Here is a 21490-nt window from a genome sequence, read left to right on the forward strand (position 1 = left end):
TTTCAAATTAAGTCGAAGTTATCGAGCCGTTAAATCCCAACCAATCGATGACTCTGCAATCTCTGTTAATATTAACACCATAGATGATTATTTAATGCCAGTGTGTAAACTATTTGAAGTTCAACTTGACAACGATGCGGGTTATTGCAAAGTCTACACCAGGAACAAGCCAACATTAACCCTTCGGTTCCCCTCTTGAGATTTCACCCGTAAATAAACAACCTGTAACCCGTCATGACAACTACTGATAAGAGCCTTTATAGTCAGTGTTATCGGTGCATTCAGATGATTTACGTTTCGTTAGCATCACCTTTTTTGTTATTTATCTGTAGGAGTTTTATTGTTAAGCTGTGATATTGTTGATTAGTGGTTCTAGACGATTCCGGATGTGCACAACACGGATCGGTATGGAAAACTGAAGCAGTGGATGTTACCATCTGATATCTCCAGTGGCTATATTATGATATGATAACAGTCTATCGCAGTCGTCTGTCTGGTTGTGGAAAGATATTTTGAAGAATATTCTGAGCTCTTTCTATCACAGATTGCCCGAGTCTCGACGAGTGAGCAAGCTGGAATTCGTTCAACCTTTTTACAATCTACATTTTGGTTAAATACAAATGTGTGCCTCAGTCGTCTCGGTGAGAAGGTATTTTGAAGAATATTCTGAGCTTGCATCTCAGATTGCTTGAGTCTCAACGATTGGCCAAGCTTGACTTCAATTACAAAGTTCAATTCTCTTGGTAATCTACATTTCGGTTATAAACACAAAAGCCAGACACAATTTCGAATGTAAAACACAAAAGCCAGACATAGTAATGGTTCTCCAGGGAGTTCGTCCTCATGCCTGAATGGCTCAAACTGACACTCCTTGCTTTGAACTTCATGGAGATTGATGACTTAACTAATTTGCTATCATTATCATGTCTAAGTCTAATCACAAGCGGCGATCGGCTTTGGTTGGTGGGGAGCTACCGACCTACGCCCGGCCAACAAGGGCTTCGATAACTCGCATGAATTGCGTCGCCGGTGGACCACACCAAAAATGTCGGCACAAGTCTTGCAGTTGCACCGATGCCGTATTAGCAACTCCCAAACCTCCACCAAAGACTCGACCGGTAGCCGCTGCCATGCTCGGGAATCATCCACATGATCGTGCGAGAAGATGTGCATCACGGGGAAGAGGGAGGGGTTACAGGGCGGGGAAAATAGGGGCTCAAGCTGGCCCATCACAGCTTCTACAACACCGTATCAAACAGCTAGCACGCGGTATCAAGGATAAACACACCGGACAGTCTGACGAGACAGACCCACCTGCTAGTAGTAACTGCGTCAGTGAACAGGTGCGAACAACTGTGACTGAAAATGACGCTCCTGAGCCTGACAAGTTCCAAGTTGAAACCAATGGGATGGGCCAGAATAAGTCCCAAAGGTCGAATCTCGGTTCCTTAAGGATGCAGAAGAGAAACAAAAGTGCAATATATGATAATTCATCTGTAATTTGGGAGAGCGAAGAATCGGAAGATTCTGAACAGCTACCTGATTCAAGACAAGTTACCTCAAAAGAAAACACTGTGGGCAGTACAATGAGCTCGACAACATCTGTTCCAGGCTCGAGACAACCACCCCCTCAACTGAAAACACGTCGATCAGCTGTGTTTGAGCCTCCTCAAATCGTACTAGATGACAATCCACCCCATAAACCTTTTTATGGGAAGTTGAATGATACCAAAGTCAATACAACACCATCACCTCAACTTCCTCTTCGGAAAAGATCTCCGTCACCCGTAAGAATCCATGATCATTCAGAAAATCATAGTCATCTCTCGGACTTATCACTGACCATTATAGAAGAAGTTGAACCGTTAGAAGTGGAGTATCCAGCAGACCTACCGGCTCGATATAGATCTCAGCCGATTCAGGTTATCCCGGAACCTCCTCGTCGTCGTCCCAACAAGCCCGTCTCTGCAGTCATTGAAGAAGAACCGACTACACCTCTGGTCATTGAGTACCCGCCTGATCTGCCCACACGGTATCGAACACAGCCCACCCCACCACCAGTCATTATTGAGCCTGCTGCATCACCTCCTCTTCATCGACCAAAAAAGCCAATCTCTGCAGTCATTGAAGAAGACCCAGCAACACCTCTGACCATAGAATACCCGCCTGATCTGCCGGCACGGTATCGCTCGCAGCCTACCCCGCCAGTCATCATTGAGCCTGCATCACCATCTTTAGTTGTCGATTCTCATCCTATCTTTCCCGTTAAATACCGCAGCAGGAAGCTATCGAGGACAAGCCTAGAATCACATGCAGAAACACTGCCAACTGACATCCCAAATCGGTCTAGGACACCGTCCCTTGTACCCGGCGCTGCACCCGCTCTAGGCTGGTCGACACCCGTCACCGGTACAAGTCGAGCTCGTTGTAACAGCGTCATTAATATTTCTAGCTCCTACCGGGCTCGAAGAAGCTCAGTGTTTGGTCTCGGTTCGATGTCATCGTATGACGGAGATTCAGACAGTTCTGGCAATCTCACACCTCAGACACAATCTCGTCGATCCAGTGTTGTCGAACTGTTCAGACGCAGCAAGCAATCAAGACACAGGAGGCTCTCTGTTTATTTACAGGTGGGTGTTACAGTCTTTAAAAAGTACCTTAATTATTATTATCATTCATGAGGATTTTTCCAAATAGACCACTTACACTACACGCAGCACACTTTCGGCCATTATTTTTCGAAGTCAAAATGTACACAAAGGAATTGGGCTTAAATTGAAGGGGGTAGGCTATAGGAGAAGCCAAAGTGTGGCTTGGCGGACATAACATTTATAAACCCTTACATTGGCTGCCATCTTGGATGACAAACAGTGGAAACATGCACGCGTGTACACGCTGGGCACGACTCTCATCCAATGGTATGTCTTCATTGACACCAGCGAAAGCACTGTTAGGTCCGTGACGTCATGCAAGGGGTATATTTGAAGGTGAGAGTTGCCTTGTAGGCATTTGACACAGACTTGGTTCTGGTTCTTTGCATTACATGAGACAAATGGGACTGATTCGGGAAATGATGATTGGGTTATTTGTACCAAAGAAATCCAGCGGACCAATTTAGGAAACCATAAACCCATTGATGTTTGGACAATGTCTCGCTATTATTTTAACCAAGCCAATGAATAATGAGGTAAAATTATACAGTTTTCGCATCAGCCTGTTTCGTTAAAGATTGTTGTCCCATCTATTCAAAATTCAAACCCTGCGTCATAGACCCATGGGATTGTGTCCATGACAGTCTGTTGAGATCACATGTCCGCAACGTCATGGATTCGCATCCGGGTCGTCCTGCTGATGAAGACCAGAGTGTCTGTTGAAAATTACAGGGATTGTTGACAAGTTTTCCCAGTGTTCTGATCAAAAGTTTTCACCTTCAATGTATCAACCCAAACAGGCTAATTTTCATGATAGAATTTTAATATTAGTTATTTTTTATTTTACAGACTTTTGACAACAAGAAAGAAAGCGTGAGTACCTTACATTATCTCGTTGGTTTCTTATATTATTTGTTGTGTTGCATACTACTTTTATGCACCCCTTTCTTCGTAGTCCGCAGTCGTACTTGTGAGGAGTTTATGTGTTTATGATATATGGAAGATTGCTATAGATCGTTTAAGATTTTGTATATTTTTGGGGTTAAAGGGAAGACACACGTTTGGTAAACTCAGAACAATTATTAACTTAAAAACTTACTTGGTAACGGGCATTGGAGAGCTGTTGGTAGTATAAAACTCTGTGAGCAACGACTACCTCTGAAGTAACGTAGTTTTTGAGATCGAGGTTAATTTCTCACTAAAATATTAAAAGACTTCTAGCTAGAAGTATTTTATTCCTATCCGAAAGCACACAAATTCGTCCAACCAGGGTGCTTTTTCTTTCATAATTTTCTCGCAACTTTGATTAGCCATTGAGCCAACATTTTCACAGGCTTGTTATTTGATGTTTATGATGGGATACGCCAAGTGAGAACACTGGTGTTTGGCAATCACCAAGTATTTGGCAATCACCAAACGTGTACCGTGCCTTTCACTCATGAACAAGTAGAAAAATGTTATAATATTGTAGAACCAAAATCTGTAGTATCAGTTTAAAGGTGGACATTGAGACTTTTTGTCTCACAATTTTGACTCAACCCATCAATCGTCTGCTCAGTTCATAGTGTTATTTGCAAAATTGTATCTAAAAAAATTTGGGAACCTAAATTTTAAAAGTAATAATTCATATGTTGATTTTGATTTTTTACGCATTTTTTTTTTGTATTGAACGATCTGTTGATCGTAACGAGATGAAATTGCATTTAATCTTACAGCACTGATCCGACAAAAAACTGTGACTTGGACAGGTCACAGTTGTGACTTATATCTCATAGTTATGACTTTACATTATTATTTCTAATAATAATAATATTTCTTTGTAAGTGATAACTATAACTAACGCGAATTAAAGATGCTAGGGCAGAGTTTTGGCCCCAAACATTAATTATTTTTTTTAGTGAATTTAGTGAAAGGTATTTCAAAGAGTATCACCCGCTCTAACGAAAACAAGTTTAACTTTTACTTTTAATGGTCAGGAACCATGACAAAAAGTTAAAACGTTTCTTATAAAACACATAAGAATTGGTCACGTGATATATTGTCGGGATCCCGACAAAAACTAATTTTGAGCACTTTATTTCACTGCTACTAATAATTGGCGGCCTTTTTCTAACAATGGCTCAAATGAAAGCTTGTAACTTTCTCGACCCCCATCAAAATACCTATTGAATTTTAAATCAAAATTGTTGGGTCAAATCGGTCAAAAATCTGACATAGCATCTTTAAGTGATAGGTATGAGATATTCTGATAAATATGACTTTGTATGTATTCCTGCAAATATCCCTTAATATAGTGCTCCCCTAATAAAACAAAATATATTGCACTCTTCCATTTAAGAACTGTGCAATACTCAATCGGATATTGTGTACTTGTTTATCTAAAGCAAGGAATACCTAACGGAATTCTACAGTTCAGAAGAAACCTGTGAAGAGAAACCAATTAAGGCATAACAGACTTTACCTATTAGGGCTTCATTGTCTGAGAGGATTTTACACGATTTAGTTTTATTGATTGAACATTGTACCGTTAGTCGCTCTTGAATGAGAGTATTTTGACGCACATTAAACAGTTTTCCCGATTCATTATCTCTCAATGAACCAAACGTGACTTTTAATCCTTGTCTTGACGTCACACAATTCAAGCACGCCCCGTTGCACCAAGCAACACAAAAGGTCTTTAATCGTCACCAATATATCTGCCATTCAGACAAGAAATGTAGCAAGTTAACCGTTAAATCATCACGCCCTGTCAATCAACTATAGAATCTTTCTTGGAAAGAAATACAAACCATAGAGTACACAAACCATGGCCTCATGTTGAGCGTGTCCAAGGCATGTCAATGGATTATACAAACTAAGGAATGAGGGCAAACACAAAAAGGCATTGCATCACTACAAACTCATTAACAATGTTGATTCATCTTAGATAGGATGTCGTTTCATGAAAGAGCTTTGCTAATCTAAATTCTCGTGTTTTGATTGGTTGGTTGAAAGCCCAAAGCAGGTGGATTAGTTCTTAATGGCAGCAATCGTTTCCCTTGTTGAGTTTTGTCAATTCTATTGTTGGGCTTGACTTCTTACAGTGTAGACCTGCTTGCCTGCTGATTCTGTCTCTGTGCTGAAAATAGATGAGTTTTAATTCTATTGGAGGTTTAATGTCAGGCTGCACTTCTTACAATAAAGAGCTGCCTGCCTGCATGGTTATTCTGTCTTCGTGCTGGCAATGGACGAGTTTTAGAATGGCTATATAGCAGGGGTCATTCCTCTTGTTGGTTTTTGTCAAGTCTGTTGAAGGGTTATTTTTAGGCTGGACTTCTTACAGGAGAGCACTGATTGCGTGGTGATGTTGTCTTCGTGTTAGGAGAGGAGGATTTTTTTAATGGTTTCAAAGGAGTCGTTCCTCATTATACATTTTTTTTTTTCAATTTTTTTGAACTTATTTTTACGCTGGACTTCTTACACCGGAGAACTGCTTGCATGGTGATTCTTTCTTCACTGGAAATGGATGATTTTTAGTTCATGAATGCAGTATTGAATGAGTTGGTTTACATTTATAAAATCAAGTTCTTGCATTTGACGAGGACTCCAGCTGAATAAATTCAACATAGAGGGCTAGTGTCTGATCCATGCCGAAATATCAACCATGTCTAAAGCATCACCTAAACCAACCCTGCCCAGCATTCTCGGCAACCCTACTGCTAGACGAAAAGTTTCCCGCCGTGCTGCTAGGTTATCCATGCTTCAGAAGGAATATTTACTCTGGAAGAAGTCATTTCGAATGGAAAAGGTAAAAGTGTGGAAGAGAGATGGATATCAATTCTCTGAGAATTTCTAGACTTGATTTATTTAATTGTCAATGGTTAATTGTAATTCTTAATGTTTTTTTGTAATTTTTAAACATTTCGATTTTTTATGAGTCTCTGTATTTTAAACTCAATTTAGCTTGTAGCTGCGATGTTTGAATGTGTTTTAATAGACCAATAATAATAAAATGGTGTGGTTGAGCTCTTTAAGGGCACTGGACACTATTGGTAATTACTCAACATAATTGTTAGCAAATAAACATTACTTGGTAACAAGCAATGGGGAGCTGTTGATAGTATAACACATTGTGAGGAACGGCTTCCTCTGAAGTAACGTAGATTTCGAGAAAGAAGTAGTTTTCCACTAAAATGTTTAAATATGATTTCGAGACCATTTTGATTTTGAGGTTCCGAATTCAAACATCTCAAAGCACACAACTTCGTGTGACATGGGTGTTTTTTCTTTCATTATTATCTCACAACTTCGACGACCAATTGAGTTCAAATTTTCACAGGTTTGTTATTTTGTGCATATGAGGAGATGCACCAAGTGAGAAGACTTGTCTTCGACAGTTACCAATTATGTTCCAGTGTCTATAAAGAGAATGTCGAGAGCGATCTTATAAACTGCACCTTTACTCTCACTTTTACAGAATACTATTTTATTTCAAAACGAATGAACTTTTCCCTTGGATTAATTCTCAAGATTCAAGTAAGTTGTCTAAAAATTATGTTCATATTTACCAATAGCAATATTGGCCAAACACTGTATGTTTTAATGAAATGTTAACGATAGGTTCCGGTTTTCGACCGGAATTCTTGACCGGAGTTCCTGACCAGAGTTCTTGTCTGGACACTTTACTAATGTTGGACTGATTATCAAGATTCACTCAATTGTTCTGAAATATATATTCATGTTTGTCACCCACTGTATTGATTTAATTTAATGTTAACAATAGAGTTAGGTTCAAGTTCTTAACTGGACACTTTACTTATCTTGGACTAATTCTTGAGATTTACCCATGCAATGCAATTCTGAAAGCTATTTCTGTTAAGATATTTCTTCATATGAATAACGATGTTGGCAACAGACAGCATTGACTTAATGAAATGTTAACTAAAGAGTATAAGGGTCAGTTTCCTGACAGGACTTTTCACAAGAAGTTGTGACTAGTTCTCAAGATTGATCAATGCAATGCAAATCAGAAAGTCGTTGTATTGGTGTCAAGTATAATTTCCAGTGTGGGTAACAATACTGGTCAAAATCTGTAAATGAAATGTTTTAAGTAGAGTAAGGTTTCCGCTCTTGACTGGACACTTTACCTATTTTGGACTAATTCTCAAGTTTTACCCTTACAAATGCCAAATGTCAAGTATAATGTTAGGTGTGGATGGCATTATAACACATTGCATTGGTTTAAAGACACTGGACACTATTTGTAATTCTCACTTGGTGTATCTCAACATATGCATAACATAACAAACCTGTGAATTTCTTTTAGCTCAATTGGTCGTCGCAGTTGCGAGATAATAATGAAAGAAAAAAGATCCTTGTCACACGAAGTTGTGTGCTTTCATCAGATGCTTGATTTCGAGACCTCAAAATCTAATTTTCTTTCTCGAAAACTACATCACTTCAGAGGGAGCCTTTTCTCACAATGTGTTATACTATCAACCTCTCCCCATTACTCGTTACCATGTAAGGTTCTATGCTAATAATTATTTTGAGTGATTACCAATAGTGCCCACTGCCTTTAATGAAATCAAATGTAACTAAAGACCAAGGTTTTGGTTCTTGACCTGACCAACTCCGTCTTGAACTGATTCTCAAGTGCCTTGAAGTGTTACCCGGAATTACCACCCGATCATAACATAGAGACGTGAAGAGGTTGATAATGGCTTCTTGTTGACTCCTCCTTGATGTCTGTTTGCTGCTAAGACTTTCTCCTCATCCAATCCTTATTGACTTTTCGTCTTGTCGAAGGGATCACATCGCCTGCAGCGTCTTAGGAAGCGTCTTACTTCTAGCCTAAGATGTATTTGTTTAAACGGACCCACAGAATGAAAATACTTCCTACTCAAATATTACTTATTTATTCTAGCTAAAGTCTCTCATTAGATACAATAAATTTGCACTTAGTCAGCACAAAAAAATCCCCCTTTGTTTGAGGTATTCAGATATATGGCGCCGCTTAATGATTTGATACGTTAGGATACTCTTTACATCTAAGGGTTTTTTTGTACTGGAAGATGTCTATACTTTTCGTCGTATAAGAGATATTTTAGGGTGAAATTCTGTTATCTTCAAGGAAAACTGTTTTAATTTTTATACAGTTTGTTGTTGAATAAAGTGGCATCCATCTTTTCATATTTATACTAATTGTTATTTGTTTTCAACTGTATGTTTCATTGTCATTGTCAACATGAACAGTAAACTAATATGCACTGAATTGAATTAAATTGTTCATAAACTTGAGGAGATTAAACCAATCTTCATTTTCATGTCTGATGATCATAGTTCTAAACATCGGACCTTTTTTATTTGTCTTTCTCCCTCAGGCGATTGAGCGACTAAAGAGGATTTCTAAAACGGTGAAGATTATTGCTGGAATATGTCTTAATCTCAAAAGGTGACAGACAACTTGATTTCAAAAATGTACGCATATCTTAGGCCTTTTTAATTCTACCAAAAAGCCTCAAATTTGTCTATCTCATATGTGTTTTTAAGTGAAGGCTAACAGAAAATCGTTTTGGTGGCTTTTAAAATGTCAGTCTTCCTAGATGAAACTTTAGAACTGATCAAAGTTTAAACCCAAGTTGACGGTTCACCTTTTCTCTGAGTAATCACTTTCAGTTACTGTAACTCACACGTGTACTTGTTCACATAATGCATGGTCTCACAATTTAAAAGTGTTTTATTTTACACGCACAACTCTTAAAGGAACACGTTGCCTTGGATCGGTCGAGTTGGTCTTTGAAAAGCGTTCTGTAACCGTTTGTTGTAAAATGTATATGGTTAGAAAGATATTGTAAAAGTAGAATACAATGATCTACACAAATATGCCTCGAAGTTGCGTGTTTTTCTTTTTACCCTGTCGACTAACACGGTCGGCCATTTATGGGAGTCAAAATTTTGACTCCCATAAATGGCCGACCGTGATAGTTCGCGACGTAAAAGGAAAACCGTGCAATTTCGAGTGATACTTGTGTGGATCATTATATTCTACTTTTACAACATCTTTCTAACATTATGCATTTCATAACAAACGGTTTCAAACGCTTTTAATAGACCAACTCATCCGATCCAAGGCAACGTGTTCCTTTAACTCATAATGCTTGTTTCCTTGGTTGCTTGTTTTCATAACCCAGTCCGTGTTCTAAAAAAAAAAATCCCTTCGTACTCGACACATTGATTAATTTTTGACTTTATTTCCAGGTATGTGAAGAAGGGTGAAACCCAGCAGTGGTCCCTGATTGAGATGCATCTCAATCTCAAAGCAGAAATGGAGAAAAATGTAGCATTTGATCCCGTCATGTTCTCCAAACTACGAGTAGTAAGTACACTCGTGTATTCTTTATAAGTTTTGTTTTTTTCCTTTACACCGATGTGTGTTAGCGCTGTATATCACGGGCATATTACTCGGGTGGGATACGAACCCACGACCTTTGACTTTCCATAGCAGTGTTTTACCAACTTGTGTCTTTGTTGTAGATGTCTCGTGCTTGCTTCGATATGTTCTTCAATATTAGAGATTTCTGCACTGCTCTGCACGTGTCTTTATTGTGTTTTTCGATTTAGTGCCCACGGCCCCATATTTCATCTTTTCTCTTTGCCACTGTACTCTTAATTTATTCATGAGGGTCAATTGTTTCGTATAGGGCATTCTCATAATGCCATGTTGATGTAAGGTTGTTCATGCTCATCCTATAATTGTTTTGATTGTACCTGCTCCAAGTACGTGATTTGAAATACTTGGTTCAAATGAATGAAATGTGCTATGTGTTTGCTGCATGCAGCATTGCTATATGTGGTGTTTTTGCAGATGTGGTCAGAAAATGTTCTACCCTTCACATTTCGATCTATATTTAGTGTTATTTATGTTGTGCAACCAAATCAGTGTAGGCCTACTGTGACTTTGAGTCATTAACTGTTTTTGTTTCGTTGATTATTGTTTTATAATTTGCATATTAAGTTATTAAGTTAGTTACATTTTTTTGCAATTTGGGAAATGAGTGTCATAACCAGTCACTTGAAACACAATCATTGTCGCATTGTGTGTTTTTCACTCTGACTAATTCCTATTAAAGCAATATTTCCAAAATATAGCTCCATATATACTTGCATTTTGTTCCATTGATCATAATTGTATTTATCAAACACAGACACGTGGTTCAGAGAAGCTACGAAGCATTCTGTCTGAGAAGGCAACCGAAAGAACCAGCGGAGATGTTGATGTGGTAAGCATGTAAAGAGTTACCCTTAAAGGCAGTGGAAACTATTGGTAATTGTGAGAAACGCTCCCTCTGAAGTGATGTAGTTTTCGAGAAAGAAGTAATTTTTCACGAATTTGATTTCGAGACATCAGAACTAGATTTTGAGGTCTCGAAATCAAGCATCTGAAAGCACTCAACTTCGAATGACAAGGGTGTTTTTGTTTCATTATTATCTCGCAACTCCGACGACCAATTGAGCTCAAATTTTCACATGTTTGTTATTTTATGCATGTGTTGAGATGCACCAAGTGAGAAGACTGGTGTTTGACAATTACTCTTAGTGTCCAGTGTCTTTAAAGGCAGTGAATACTTCTTGTAATTGTCAAAGACCATTGGTGTATCCCAACATATGCATAAAGTAACAAACCTGTAAAAATTTGGGCTTAATTAGTCATAAAAGGTGCACAAAAATAATGAAAGAAGTTCACCCTTGTTGTATGACATTGTGTGTTTTCAGATGCCTGAGAAAGGCGTGGTCAATGCATAAAGCCTTACTCAAATTGAAACTTCGGGGTGAAACATTACCTCTTCCTGTAAAACTGCATACTTCAAAGGGTTCGTTTCTAACAATGTTTTATAATAACGACAGCTCTCCAGCGCTCTTTACCAAGTAAGATTTTATTTGGAGTAATTACCAAAGGAATACCCTCACTGTAAAACGTATTTGTTAGCTACCATGAACATACTTGAAATTACTTTTCGTTTGTTTCTCGATAGATGGAAGATTTTTAAAACCAACTCTCGTTTTCTGAGCTTGCAGGTTGAAATTCTATTCAGATAATGGAACAGTGTCGCTAGAAGAAAACAAATCCATCAATCTTTGTTGTATACTCCAAACCTGCTGTACCTTCCACTTATTCATGATAAGCTCGATGTTGTTTTCTAAGTTTCCTCGTTTATGAGACTGATGTATATCGATGGTATCGACAATCCAATCAATCAATTAATACTCTGATCCATCAATTAATACTTAACAGGTGTTAGCTTTGCTCCGCAAGAACAAGACATTTACCGATTACAACAGAGAGACTCAGAAAGCACTCGCGAAGGTGATGGAATATCTCAGGTGAGTTTATAGCCAATCTCTCAAATAAAGCCAATAGGAAATAAAGTACTGTTCCATTATTTACCATACCTTTGGTGTAATATTTGGATTAGGATTGGATTCTGCACCTGGAATTGTTTAGTTATAGGGAAAATGGAAGAAATTTTGAAAATAGAACCAAAGAAAGAGAGGCTCATTTCTCATTGCATTTCTTCCGTTGACAATCCCGCCCAACCCGTTGACCAACCTTGGCTGAGCCCCTTTAATGGGGTTATCTCAACATTATCTACTCAAGGTATTAGGTCATTTCGACATTTTGATATTGGGGTCATCTCGACATTGTCCAATCAAGGTATTGGGGTCATCTCGACACCCACTCAAGGTATAGGGTCATATATTGGGGTCATCTCGACATTGTCCACTCAAGGTATTGGTTCGTCTCGACTCAAGGTATTGGGTCATCTCGACATCCACTCAATCAGGGAAATAGGTCATCTCGACATTTTCCATTCAATGTGTTGGGTCATCTCGACATGTTGATATTGGGGTCATCTCGACATTGTCCACTCAAGGTATTGGGTCATCTCGACATCCACTCAATCACTGCATTGGGTCATCTCGACATTATCCACTCAATGTATTGGGACATCTCGACATTATCCACTCATGGTCTTTGGTACTTTAGCTTGTGGCATAACCGGGGACAGGGGAGCCCCTCCCGATCAGAACCCAGCTCCCCACTCACCCCCCTCCCCCCCCACGGGATCAAACAAATAAAATCAACAGCATATAGTCCAAAACTATGAATTTGTATGCCATTGACTATACATTCTAGTCTGAGTAGGGGAGGGGTTTGAAAAAGGAGGGAGTAGGTAGAGATGTGCTGTCAGACTAACTTTTCATGATCTTGACAGGTACGAACCTCGTCGCATCATCTTGAAGGAAGGTCATCTTGCTTCAGGATTCTACATCATCCTCTCAGGGACGTGTCTTATTAATCAGAAGGAGATTGATCCAAGAAACAATGAGACATTCGTCAGAACTATTGATGAGATTCACAGTGGAGATTCATTCGGGGTAAGTACAAAGATGGAACTAAACCTTTATCATTAGAACATTTTAAATGAGCGTTTCAGAATTGGTGAGAAAAAGAATCGTCTAAGATCACAGATTTACACGGTCTAATGATGATAATATAAAGTATACGGAAAACATCCTTGAAATATTTCTGTCTGAAATGTAATAATTCCTTTTTGGAGTTTATTACCTTTAGAGCGTTTTATTTATTAATGTTGTATTCGATTCATGCAAAATTAATGTGTAATCGGTTTTCACTATTTTCTCGTGACCCAGATGGCCGATCGATCCCACACTTCTACAGGTTTGTCAGTTTATGTAAATGGTGGATTATATAAAGTGCTTACACTGCCAGCAACTGTTTTGTTAGCAAAAACCAACTCTTTGATGTTTCTTTAATGTAATTTTTTTTATTTTAAATCCTTCTCGTTGTTGGATAATTTTAAAATTCAAGCTCTAATGTTTCTGATCAGCAGAGTGTGGGTTCGATTCCCAGTCGTGCCACTGGTGTCCTTATAAGCACTGATACAGGATATAACAAAAATAAAGCTATTGACCGGGTGATATTTTAGTTTGCACATTAAATTGGCCGCTTATCTATACCGAAAATCTGGGGAAAGGAGCAATAACATCTTTTTACCATTGTATTTTTGTTTTTATTTAGAGCATTGAGCTGCTAAACAACTGCATGAGAACAGTAAGCGTGGTTTGTAAAGACGAGTGCGAAGTTCTACTTGTTAACAAGGAGGTAGGTTGGAAATTCAAGACTTCTTCAAAGTTTGTTCCTCTTACAACAGGGCCCATTTTAATTTGTTGATATTTGTTTGCTTGTTGCTTTGTTTTTTTCTGTGAATTGTGTGTGTATTTTTCAGTATAGGCATTTCTACGAAAGCCTAATTTTTCTGAAAACGCCCCAATCTTGGTTGCTCCTATTCCATTCCATCGTTAAAAAAATATCAATCAGGTCTCTATTTTATTTATTTCAAAACATTTTTGTTCATTTACTTTTATCTTCACCAAATAATTTGGAAATAAATCTGGAATCGAATTGAATCGAATTGAACATTTTATTTGTAGTAAGTCACCACGATTTTTACGTCAGCTGGATCCACTTAGCGTTAAAGGTGCATCGAAAGATACTTTGAACTAATACCGCGCTCTTCTTTATATATTTTCATTTGTCATAACAAATTCTTGACTATTATATTTAATAAAAAGCAGTTATTATAAATAAGGCCCTTTAACCGTTTAGCCACTGGACCGCCCAGCCGCCTATCGATATACTGTATGTGGTAGGAGGAAACCTTGCTAGCTTGTGTTTGTAGAAAAAAGGGAACATCAAAAGAATCCTCGATAGTCATTATTAAGCTAATGAAGCTAATGATGGTGAAATAATTTAGCTCTTACCCCAACAAGACGCTCATTAGTAAACACAAAGGAAACTGTATTTATTCATCATTCATGATAATATCGTTGAACACTCACGCCTTCGCATTTAATCAGTATAATCATTGAGTCAGATAAAAGCCTTGAAAAGCTATTGTGTCCATTTTATTCATCATGATAATATCCTAACAAACAAATATTCGCCATAAAAATTACCGTAGCCGTTTAACGAGAGACATTTGTTGTTCTCATGCGAACTTGTACTTTTATACAAATATCAAGGTTCAAATTGTGCATAAAAATTAAGCTGTGGCTATCTTTTAAAATTTGAACTACGATTCCAGTAATTAACTGCAATAATCTTGAAGTATTAGATTTCAGCAAACTCGGGCGGTGCAGGGACTAGAGGGTTAAAGACACTGGATACTAATGGTAACCAGTCTTCCCACTTGCTGTATCTCAACATGTGCATAAAGTAACAAACCTGTGAACATTTGAGCTCAATCGGTCATCAAAGTTGGGAGACAATAAAGAAAGAAAAAACACCATTGCCACACGGAGTTATGCGCTTTCAGATGCTTGATTTCGAGACCTCAAATTCTAAAACTGAGGTCTCGAAATCAAAGTCGATGAAAAATACTTCTTCCTCGAAAACTACATTACTTCAGATGGAGCCGTTTCTCACAATGTGTTAGACTATCAACAGCTCCCCACTACTCGTTACCAAGTTTATGCTAATAATTATTTTTAGTAATTACCAATAGTGTCCACTGCCTTTAATTTGAGTAATAACATTTAACTTTACTAACAGGATTTTGACACGATTATCCGAGAGCCACTGGAGATGGAACGGCAGCATCTGATTGAATTTTGTAACAATCAAAACGTCTTTGAGAAACTCCCAACAAACTTCAACTTCGCTGGAAATCATTATGCGATCTCAGCAAAGAATTACAAGTAAGTTGTTATTCTACAAGTCATACTTACTTCACTTAATTTTTTAGTCATTGTTGGGGAGTTCACTTTCCCTTTTATAGAGTCGGGAATTGGCAGACGGGCAGATAGGGACTTGAATAAATATATATAATTATGTGTGTTTATTGCTGACCTAACGGCAACTGTTTTTTAATTGCGATTCGCAGGTGACTGTATATTATGTTCTTTTGTTTTCCCTTTTAGGCCAGGTGTAGTCATTACGAGAGACATCAACGAAAGTGATTTCATCTACGTAATCAAATCAGTAAGTAGGCTGACTTGTACCAAGTCTATTGTTGGTAAGGGTGGGGGGGGGGGAGTCGTGAAGAACCATAACATTCGGATTTTATGGTGCAAACATTTATTATTTTTTCGCCGATTGGAGTAAGGCTCTTGTTGTACTTTGTTGATTTTAAAGGCTCGCTCTGTAGTCCAAACTTAAAAATGAATTTTACTAGTCATCTCTCAAGATTCGAATTAATTTAAATTTTTGATTTTCTCAAAGGGAAAATGTCGAGTGATATCAGAAGTTAAGGAGATCAAAGGAAGGCCAAAGCCAGTAACCAAAGCAACGGATAAATCTTTCAACGATGAGGTATGGAAGAAAGATGCTCTTCTCAAACGAAGCGGTAAGTTAATCAAACAATGATTTCTTTCTCTTGATTCTCATCTCTCGTTGGGCTTGGAAGGGAAACAATCCTTTTGTGGCGCCATTTGTTTTGACACGATTCATCAAGATTTGTAAGTATTGCGTAAAAGCATTTTAATAAGCAAAACACCCAGGATATATCAGTCATATTATGGTTCATGTGACTTTATTCTGGTTATAAATGCAATTTTATTGTGCTAAGTTTTGTGTGTGTGTTTTTTGTGAGTGTTGAAGCATCTCTATGAAATTGGGCACAGGTGCCATATCCATGGTTTGGGATTACTTGGGGTTTTTTCCAGTGCATTTTCAGATGAAAGAAAGGCCTTTTCGTCCTTCATTTTCTTTGCACTTACTGTGTTACTGTAATTTGTCATCTGAACAATTATCACCTCTTACATTGTCGCTGGAAAACTTTAATATGATACTGTAAATCTATTTATTATTGAAAATAAAAACAACCTTAAAAACTGAAACTTCTTTCTGTTTTCTAAACAGTGACTGTAATTGAATCGATGGGCAACAAACGGAAGTGGGCTTCTGAACCAAAAAGCAGACTCTTCCAACGAGGACGGCAGAAAACTTTCTTCAATCTGACGGGAATCAAAGTAAGTCACTTGGGCTATTCAAAAGCTCTCTGTAGTGGTAGCAATGTATACCGTTTATCATACTTATATTACTTTGATGTGTCTCATCTGCCCCACAATCTTACAAAACCATTGGGTGACTTTTAGTGGACCGCTAGTTGGCAGCAGACTTACCCGATAAATCGATTTTCTCGGTAATGTGGGCATGTTCAGAAATCACTGCTTAAACAATGTAAATTTACCTGGTAAGTCTGCCACCACCTAACGTTCCAAAGTTTCCGATTGCCATGCCATCAAACCAACTTTGACCAGACTATTTTTGCTTAGTCTTGGAACTGAAATTCACTCATGTGACTATCGCCTTTTCGAAATCATGGTTTGAACTTGGGCTGTGGCTTAATGTTTGTAAGTACTTAAATATGCACCTTTAGTACGGGTCTCAAACAGACGCACGGAGTATATAGCCAGTATAACCTGAACCAAACTCCATGATTTCGAAAAGGACCATTGAAGAAAATGTAAATGACTGATCATTTTAGAGTCTACTTTATTCAACATTGACAAAGAAACGAAATTAGCATTACAATAGTAAAAATGAGTCAATTTGTTTAATTATTTATATTATTATTTGATCAGGAAAGTAAAGCAATACACCATCAAGGCCCTCCATATTTTCATCGTGATTCCATCAATCCAGTCATGTTACCTCAACTGAAGGCGGCAGGTCGACAGCTTAACATGATCGTATGCTACATTCATTTCATTTCATATCAATCTAATAACAAAACTCTCATTTTCAGCTTTCTATTTTAACATAAAGTCTTGTCTTAATATTTTGCTATTTTGTTAACAGTTGTTTGTGCATGTATTTCCTTTGGAATTTTTCATTACTAATGATGTGTATACCATGCTTTTAACGTTTGCTGTTTATAAACCCATTAATTTTGCTCTTATAATAACAAGCTTACATGAGATATCTCTTTCATGATAAACTCACCTTTTTAGGAGTGAGACATTACAATGCCTCTCAGAGTCAACATTGTCAACCTTTTACTTATTTATGAGAATGATTTTCATTATGTCAACTCTTACTAGTCTACTTTATTACTTTCATAATTTATCACTTAACAAATGTTAAAATTTTTGTTGGTAAAGTCTCGTGCTGCCTTGATTAAATGTTAAGTTCTAATTATTTATGTGTCTTTGGATTGTTAACCTTGTGTTTGCAGTGCAGCGTGGTCTCCTCTTTCATTTTTTTTTTCCTTTCACAAACTCATAACATCATTTCCAAATAAAAACAAACAAAAACTGTATGATAACACTTTACTTCTTTATTTCTTGATTCCAGAAATCTTTAGATTTTAGCGAGGAGGATGAAAAGAAAGATACTTCTCCAGCGATTCCTAAGACATTGTTTGATGAGCAAGATATCCTTCAGACTAGACCACAAACTCAAGGTATTCTGGAGCAATTGTCTTCCGAACTTTCTAATCTTTGAAATAAATGCTTTTGAGGCAACTCTTACAAGTTAGTGTGTTTTACGTGTTATAGATTTGAACCTACTCCAGTGATTTGTGTAGTATTGAGTATTAAATACACTGGACACCTTAGTTTGATAATTGTCAAATGTATCCCAACATGCATAACATAACAAACCTTTGAAAATTTAGGCTCAATTAGTCATCGAAGTTCCGAAGTTGAAAGTGGTGTTTCTTTTTTTATGCAGAACGGCCTTGGTCAGGAATGTCTACAACATGGCGCCGAATGAGCATGGCGGCAAGTGCTTCCTCTGAAAAAGAGGTAGGTTCGAATCCCCCACCATTTGTTATTCGCCTAAAAAGGAAGTTCTAAAAAGACGTTCATCACTGTCTAGCCCAGTCTAACAATTAATAACCAAATGTGAAGATAAGAAGAACTGCTGATGAGTTATAAAATAACTGAGCAGCTGGATGGACATGTTTTCATCGATTGTTCACCATTTTTCAGCACTTCAATTGTTTTGGCGGTTCAGACCTTCATACTGATTTCTGATTGAAAAATGGTTGCTACTTGTAAATAAATGGTACTGTCTTCATTCACAAAGCCCATTATTATGACATTTTGTTATAAAGCATGTTAAGGCTAATTTTGTTTTAAATAGGATTTGAAACTTTGCATGGTGGAGATAAGATATAGAAGAGTTTGCGGTAACACCATGTAATAATCTCTAAATGAGTTGGGGTGGTTCTGAAAAGAACCGTTGGTTTAACTCGACGTTTCGATCAGTATGCTCTGATCGTCTTCTGGATTCTTCTAATTTTGTTTTAGATTTTTTTACTTTGTTTGACTTTTACCTTAATTTGGTTGTAATCATCTTTTTATAGTTTATGTTTATGTACTTGATCTGCTTTTTTCCCCTTTTTGTTTTGTAATGTTTGTTTGTAGCTGCTGTATATACCTCCGAAAAACTGAATTTGACTGAGAGGTCTCCCAAAGGTTAGAGATAAATGACTTATACTAAAATATATATATGTATTTCTTGTTTAACAGAGACGACGAAATCCTTTGCTATATCTAAAACCAAGTCGATTAAAGTCTACGTATGCTGAGGTTGCAATTCTCAAGGAAGGAGATGTCTTTGTGAGTATTTGTTTGAGCTTTTCTTCTTTCTTTGATTTGTTTTCGGTTATTTAAAGGCACTGGACACTTTTTTTTTATTACTCGACACATTTGTTATCGTAACAACTTGAGCAATGTAGAGCTGTTGGTAGTATAAAACATTGAGAGAAACCGCTCCCTCTGAATCGACGTGGTTTTTGAGAAAGAGGCTTATTTCTCACTCAAATATGAAAACACTTTTATGAAAAAGCCTTTTTATTATGCATTTGAGTCCGAATCAATAAAACATTTGTTTTTATGCGTGTCTTTGACAACTATTATCAAAGGTGTCTAGTGCCTTCAGAGCAATTTTCGGGAAGGGTTGGAAGATTTGTGCTTCGACAAAAGTTTAAAGTTTGCACTATTTACTCAGTTTGGACAATATCATGTTTTATGAAACCTGACAAATGTAATTAAAAACCTTAAAATTATCTTATGTTTCATTTGTTCTTCGCTGCCAGGGTATTGAGACGCTAGTAAAAGTCAACCAATCAGAGACTCGCCTAAGTCTGTTGAGTGAGGGCGCAGATTGTATTGTAATATCTAAGAAGTTTTTTGCAACTCAGGCTACAATGAAAACCATTCAGAACTCAACGAAAAGTGTAAGTTAACACAATTAATAGTCTTAAGATAAGAATTAAATGAATAGTAAACCAGCGGGTACATCCATTTAACAAATCTCTTTTGGGTAAGAGTTGGCTCTGAAAAGAACCGGTTTAGTCTGGACGTTTCGAACAGTAAAATCTGCTAGTCTTCACGAGAGGGCACACCGGCTCTTTTCAGGGACAACACTCCCTAAGAGATACCGTATCATGGTTGTACCTGAAAGTTTACTATTTCTAGTTAATTCTCAGCAAATTTTTCCGCAACATGCAAAGCTTTAAAACACCACAAACTTTAGTACACGGCCCATTGTGTTTATATTTATCAAAGATTGTTCATTGATGTTTGAAGCTTCAATTGAAAGATGCAACTTTTTGATTATATTGTTTGGTTACTTGTTGATTTATTTGCATTGCATTATTGATGTTGTGTTTGTTTTCATATTGTATTTATGTAATGTTTTTTACAGCCTAACACTGGAAGAAAACATCACCTGTCCTCTTTCTCATTTCGTTCTGCTGCTAGATTGTTCTTGATATTATTGACATGTGCTTCTTTCATTGATATCGATACTGTTATTGAAAATCAACAATGAATTATGATGTGTTATCAATGTATTTCTCTCATGTAATGATCTTTAGTTATCTCATATAATACTTTCGATTGTTTTTAGTGAATGTTTTTAAATGTTTTGTGTGTACACTTGGAGAAAAATGTTCATGCATTTTAACTGCATGGAATAAATTCTTTGAATGTCAATTTTGCTTATTTGACTTCGAGACAATTAAGTCTTGTAATGAATTAATCTTCACCAGAAAATGTCTCAAAGGAAAGGTTTATATTAGGAGACATTCGTATAAGTGAAACTTTATTCCGTAGGAAACAGTCGAAAGGCACAGGGAAACATTTCCTATAGGAAATAATCATTAAAACAGTATTTAATCTTGTTTTGCCTCAAGTATGAATTAAATTTAAGCAATTTAGTAGTTAATTCTGGACATATACATGAGTATTATTTAGACTTCTAGCTAGAAACTTGTTTATTACAACTCCATTTTGTTTTGTTTGTTTGCTTGGGTTTTGTCTTTTTAGATATAAAGATTATTATTATGTGTAAACTTTCAAGGAGACTGTTTTTGTATTGAACTAAACAATGTGTCTAAGTTTGTTTTCATGATATGATTTGTATTAGTTGTTAACAATTTACATTATTTTTTCTCACAGGCAATTGAATACCCATCAGCAGAATTCACACTAAACCAAATTCGTCAAGCGAGGGCGTGGTCATCATATAAAGACTCCCTCGTTAAAGACGTCTATAGAAAGAAAGCCAAGGCTGAGCTATGTAGGTGATGACGTCATAAAGATACCAAAGCAAGAAAGTGGACATATTTGGTTATTTAGGATTGTCCAGAGAGGTTTCAGTTAACCATTATTTATACGTATATGTCGCAGTGCAATGCTCCAAAAATAAAAGAATAATCAAGACCAAACGTGAACATTATGTTAAGAAATAATAATGTTAACAACAAAAAATGGTGTTGTCTATATAGGGGAAGCCAGTTTTTCTTCTTCTTGACGTTTCG

At 37.1% G+C, this 21490-nt stretch overlaps 1 protein-coding gene across 2 annotated transcripts; it reads left to right on the forward strand.

Moving 5' to 3' along the window:
- The first annotated feature begins 269 nt into the window (after positions 1-269).
- On the forward strand, positions 270-21476 carry LOC139936200 (uncharacterized). 2 transcript variants are annotated; one of them, XM_071930965.1, is made up of 18 exons: positions 270-2630; positions 3501-3524; positions 9014-9084; positions 9891-10008; positions 10838-10912; positions 11926-12014; positions 12908-13070; positions 13735-13818; positions 15268-15413; positions 15636-15696; positions 15937-16060; positions 16576-16685; positions 17301-17408; positions 18013-18121; positions 18391-18464; positions 19194-19283; positions 19763-19903; positions 21129-21476. In XM_071930965.1, exons 1-18 carry the CDS (start codon positions 924-926, stop codon positions 21255-21257), a joined length of 3423 nt encoding a protein of 1140 aa, XP_071787066.1. In that variant the 5' UTR covers positions 270-923; the 3' UTR covers positions 21258-21476. The 2 variants fall into 2 exon arrangements, with proteins under 2 accessions (XP_071787066.1, XP_071787067.1); XM_071930966.1 differs by lacking the exon at positions 17301-17408 and having other exon boundaries at positions 271-2630.
- Positions 21477-21490: the final 14 nt, after the last annotated feature.

Source organism: Asterias amurensis, chromosome 4 (assembly GCF_032118995.1).
Source record: "Asterias amurensis chromosome 4, ASM3211899v1".
NCBI lineage: Eukaryota > Metazoa > Echinodermata > Asteroidea > Forcipulatida > Asteriidae > Asterias > Asterias amurensis.

Bases quoted from the DNA above. Each gene is read 5' to 3' on its own strand.
- LOC139936200 (XM_071930965.1), top strand. From the start codon at position 924: ATGTCTAAGTCTAATCACAAGCGGCGATCGGCTTTGGTTGGTGGGGAG. The intron at 2,631-3,500 runs GTGGGTGTTACA...TTTATTTTACAG, and splicing joins GGCTCTCTGTTTATTTACAG to ACTTTTGACAACAAGAAAGA. The intron at 12,015-12,907 runs GTGAGTTTATAG...TGATCTTGACAG, and splicing joins AAGGTGATGGAATATCTCAG to GTACGAACCTCGTCGCATCA.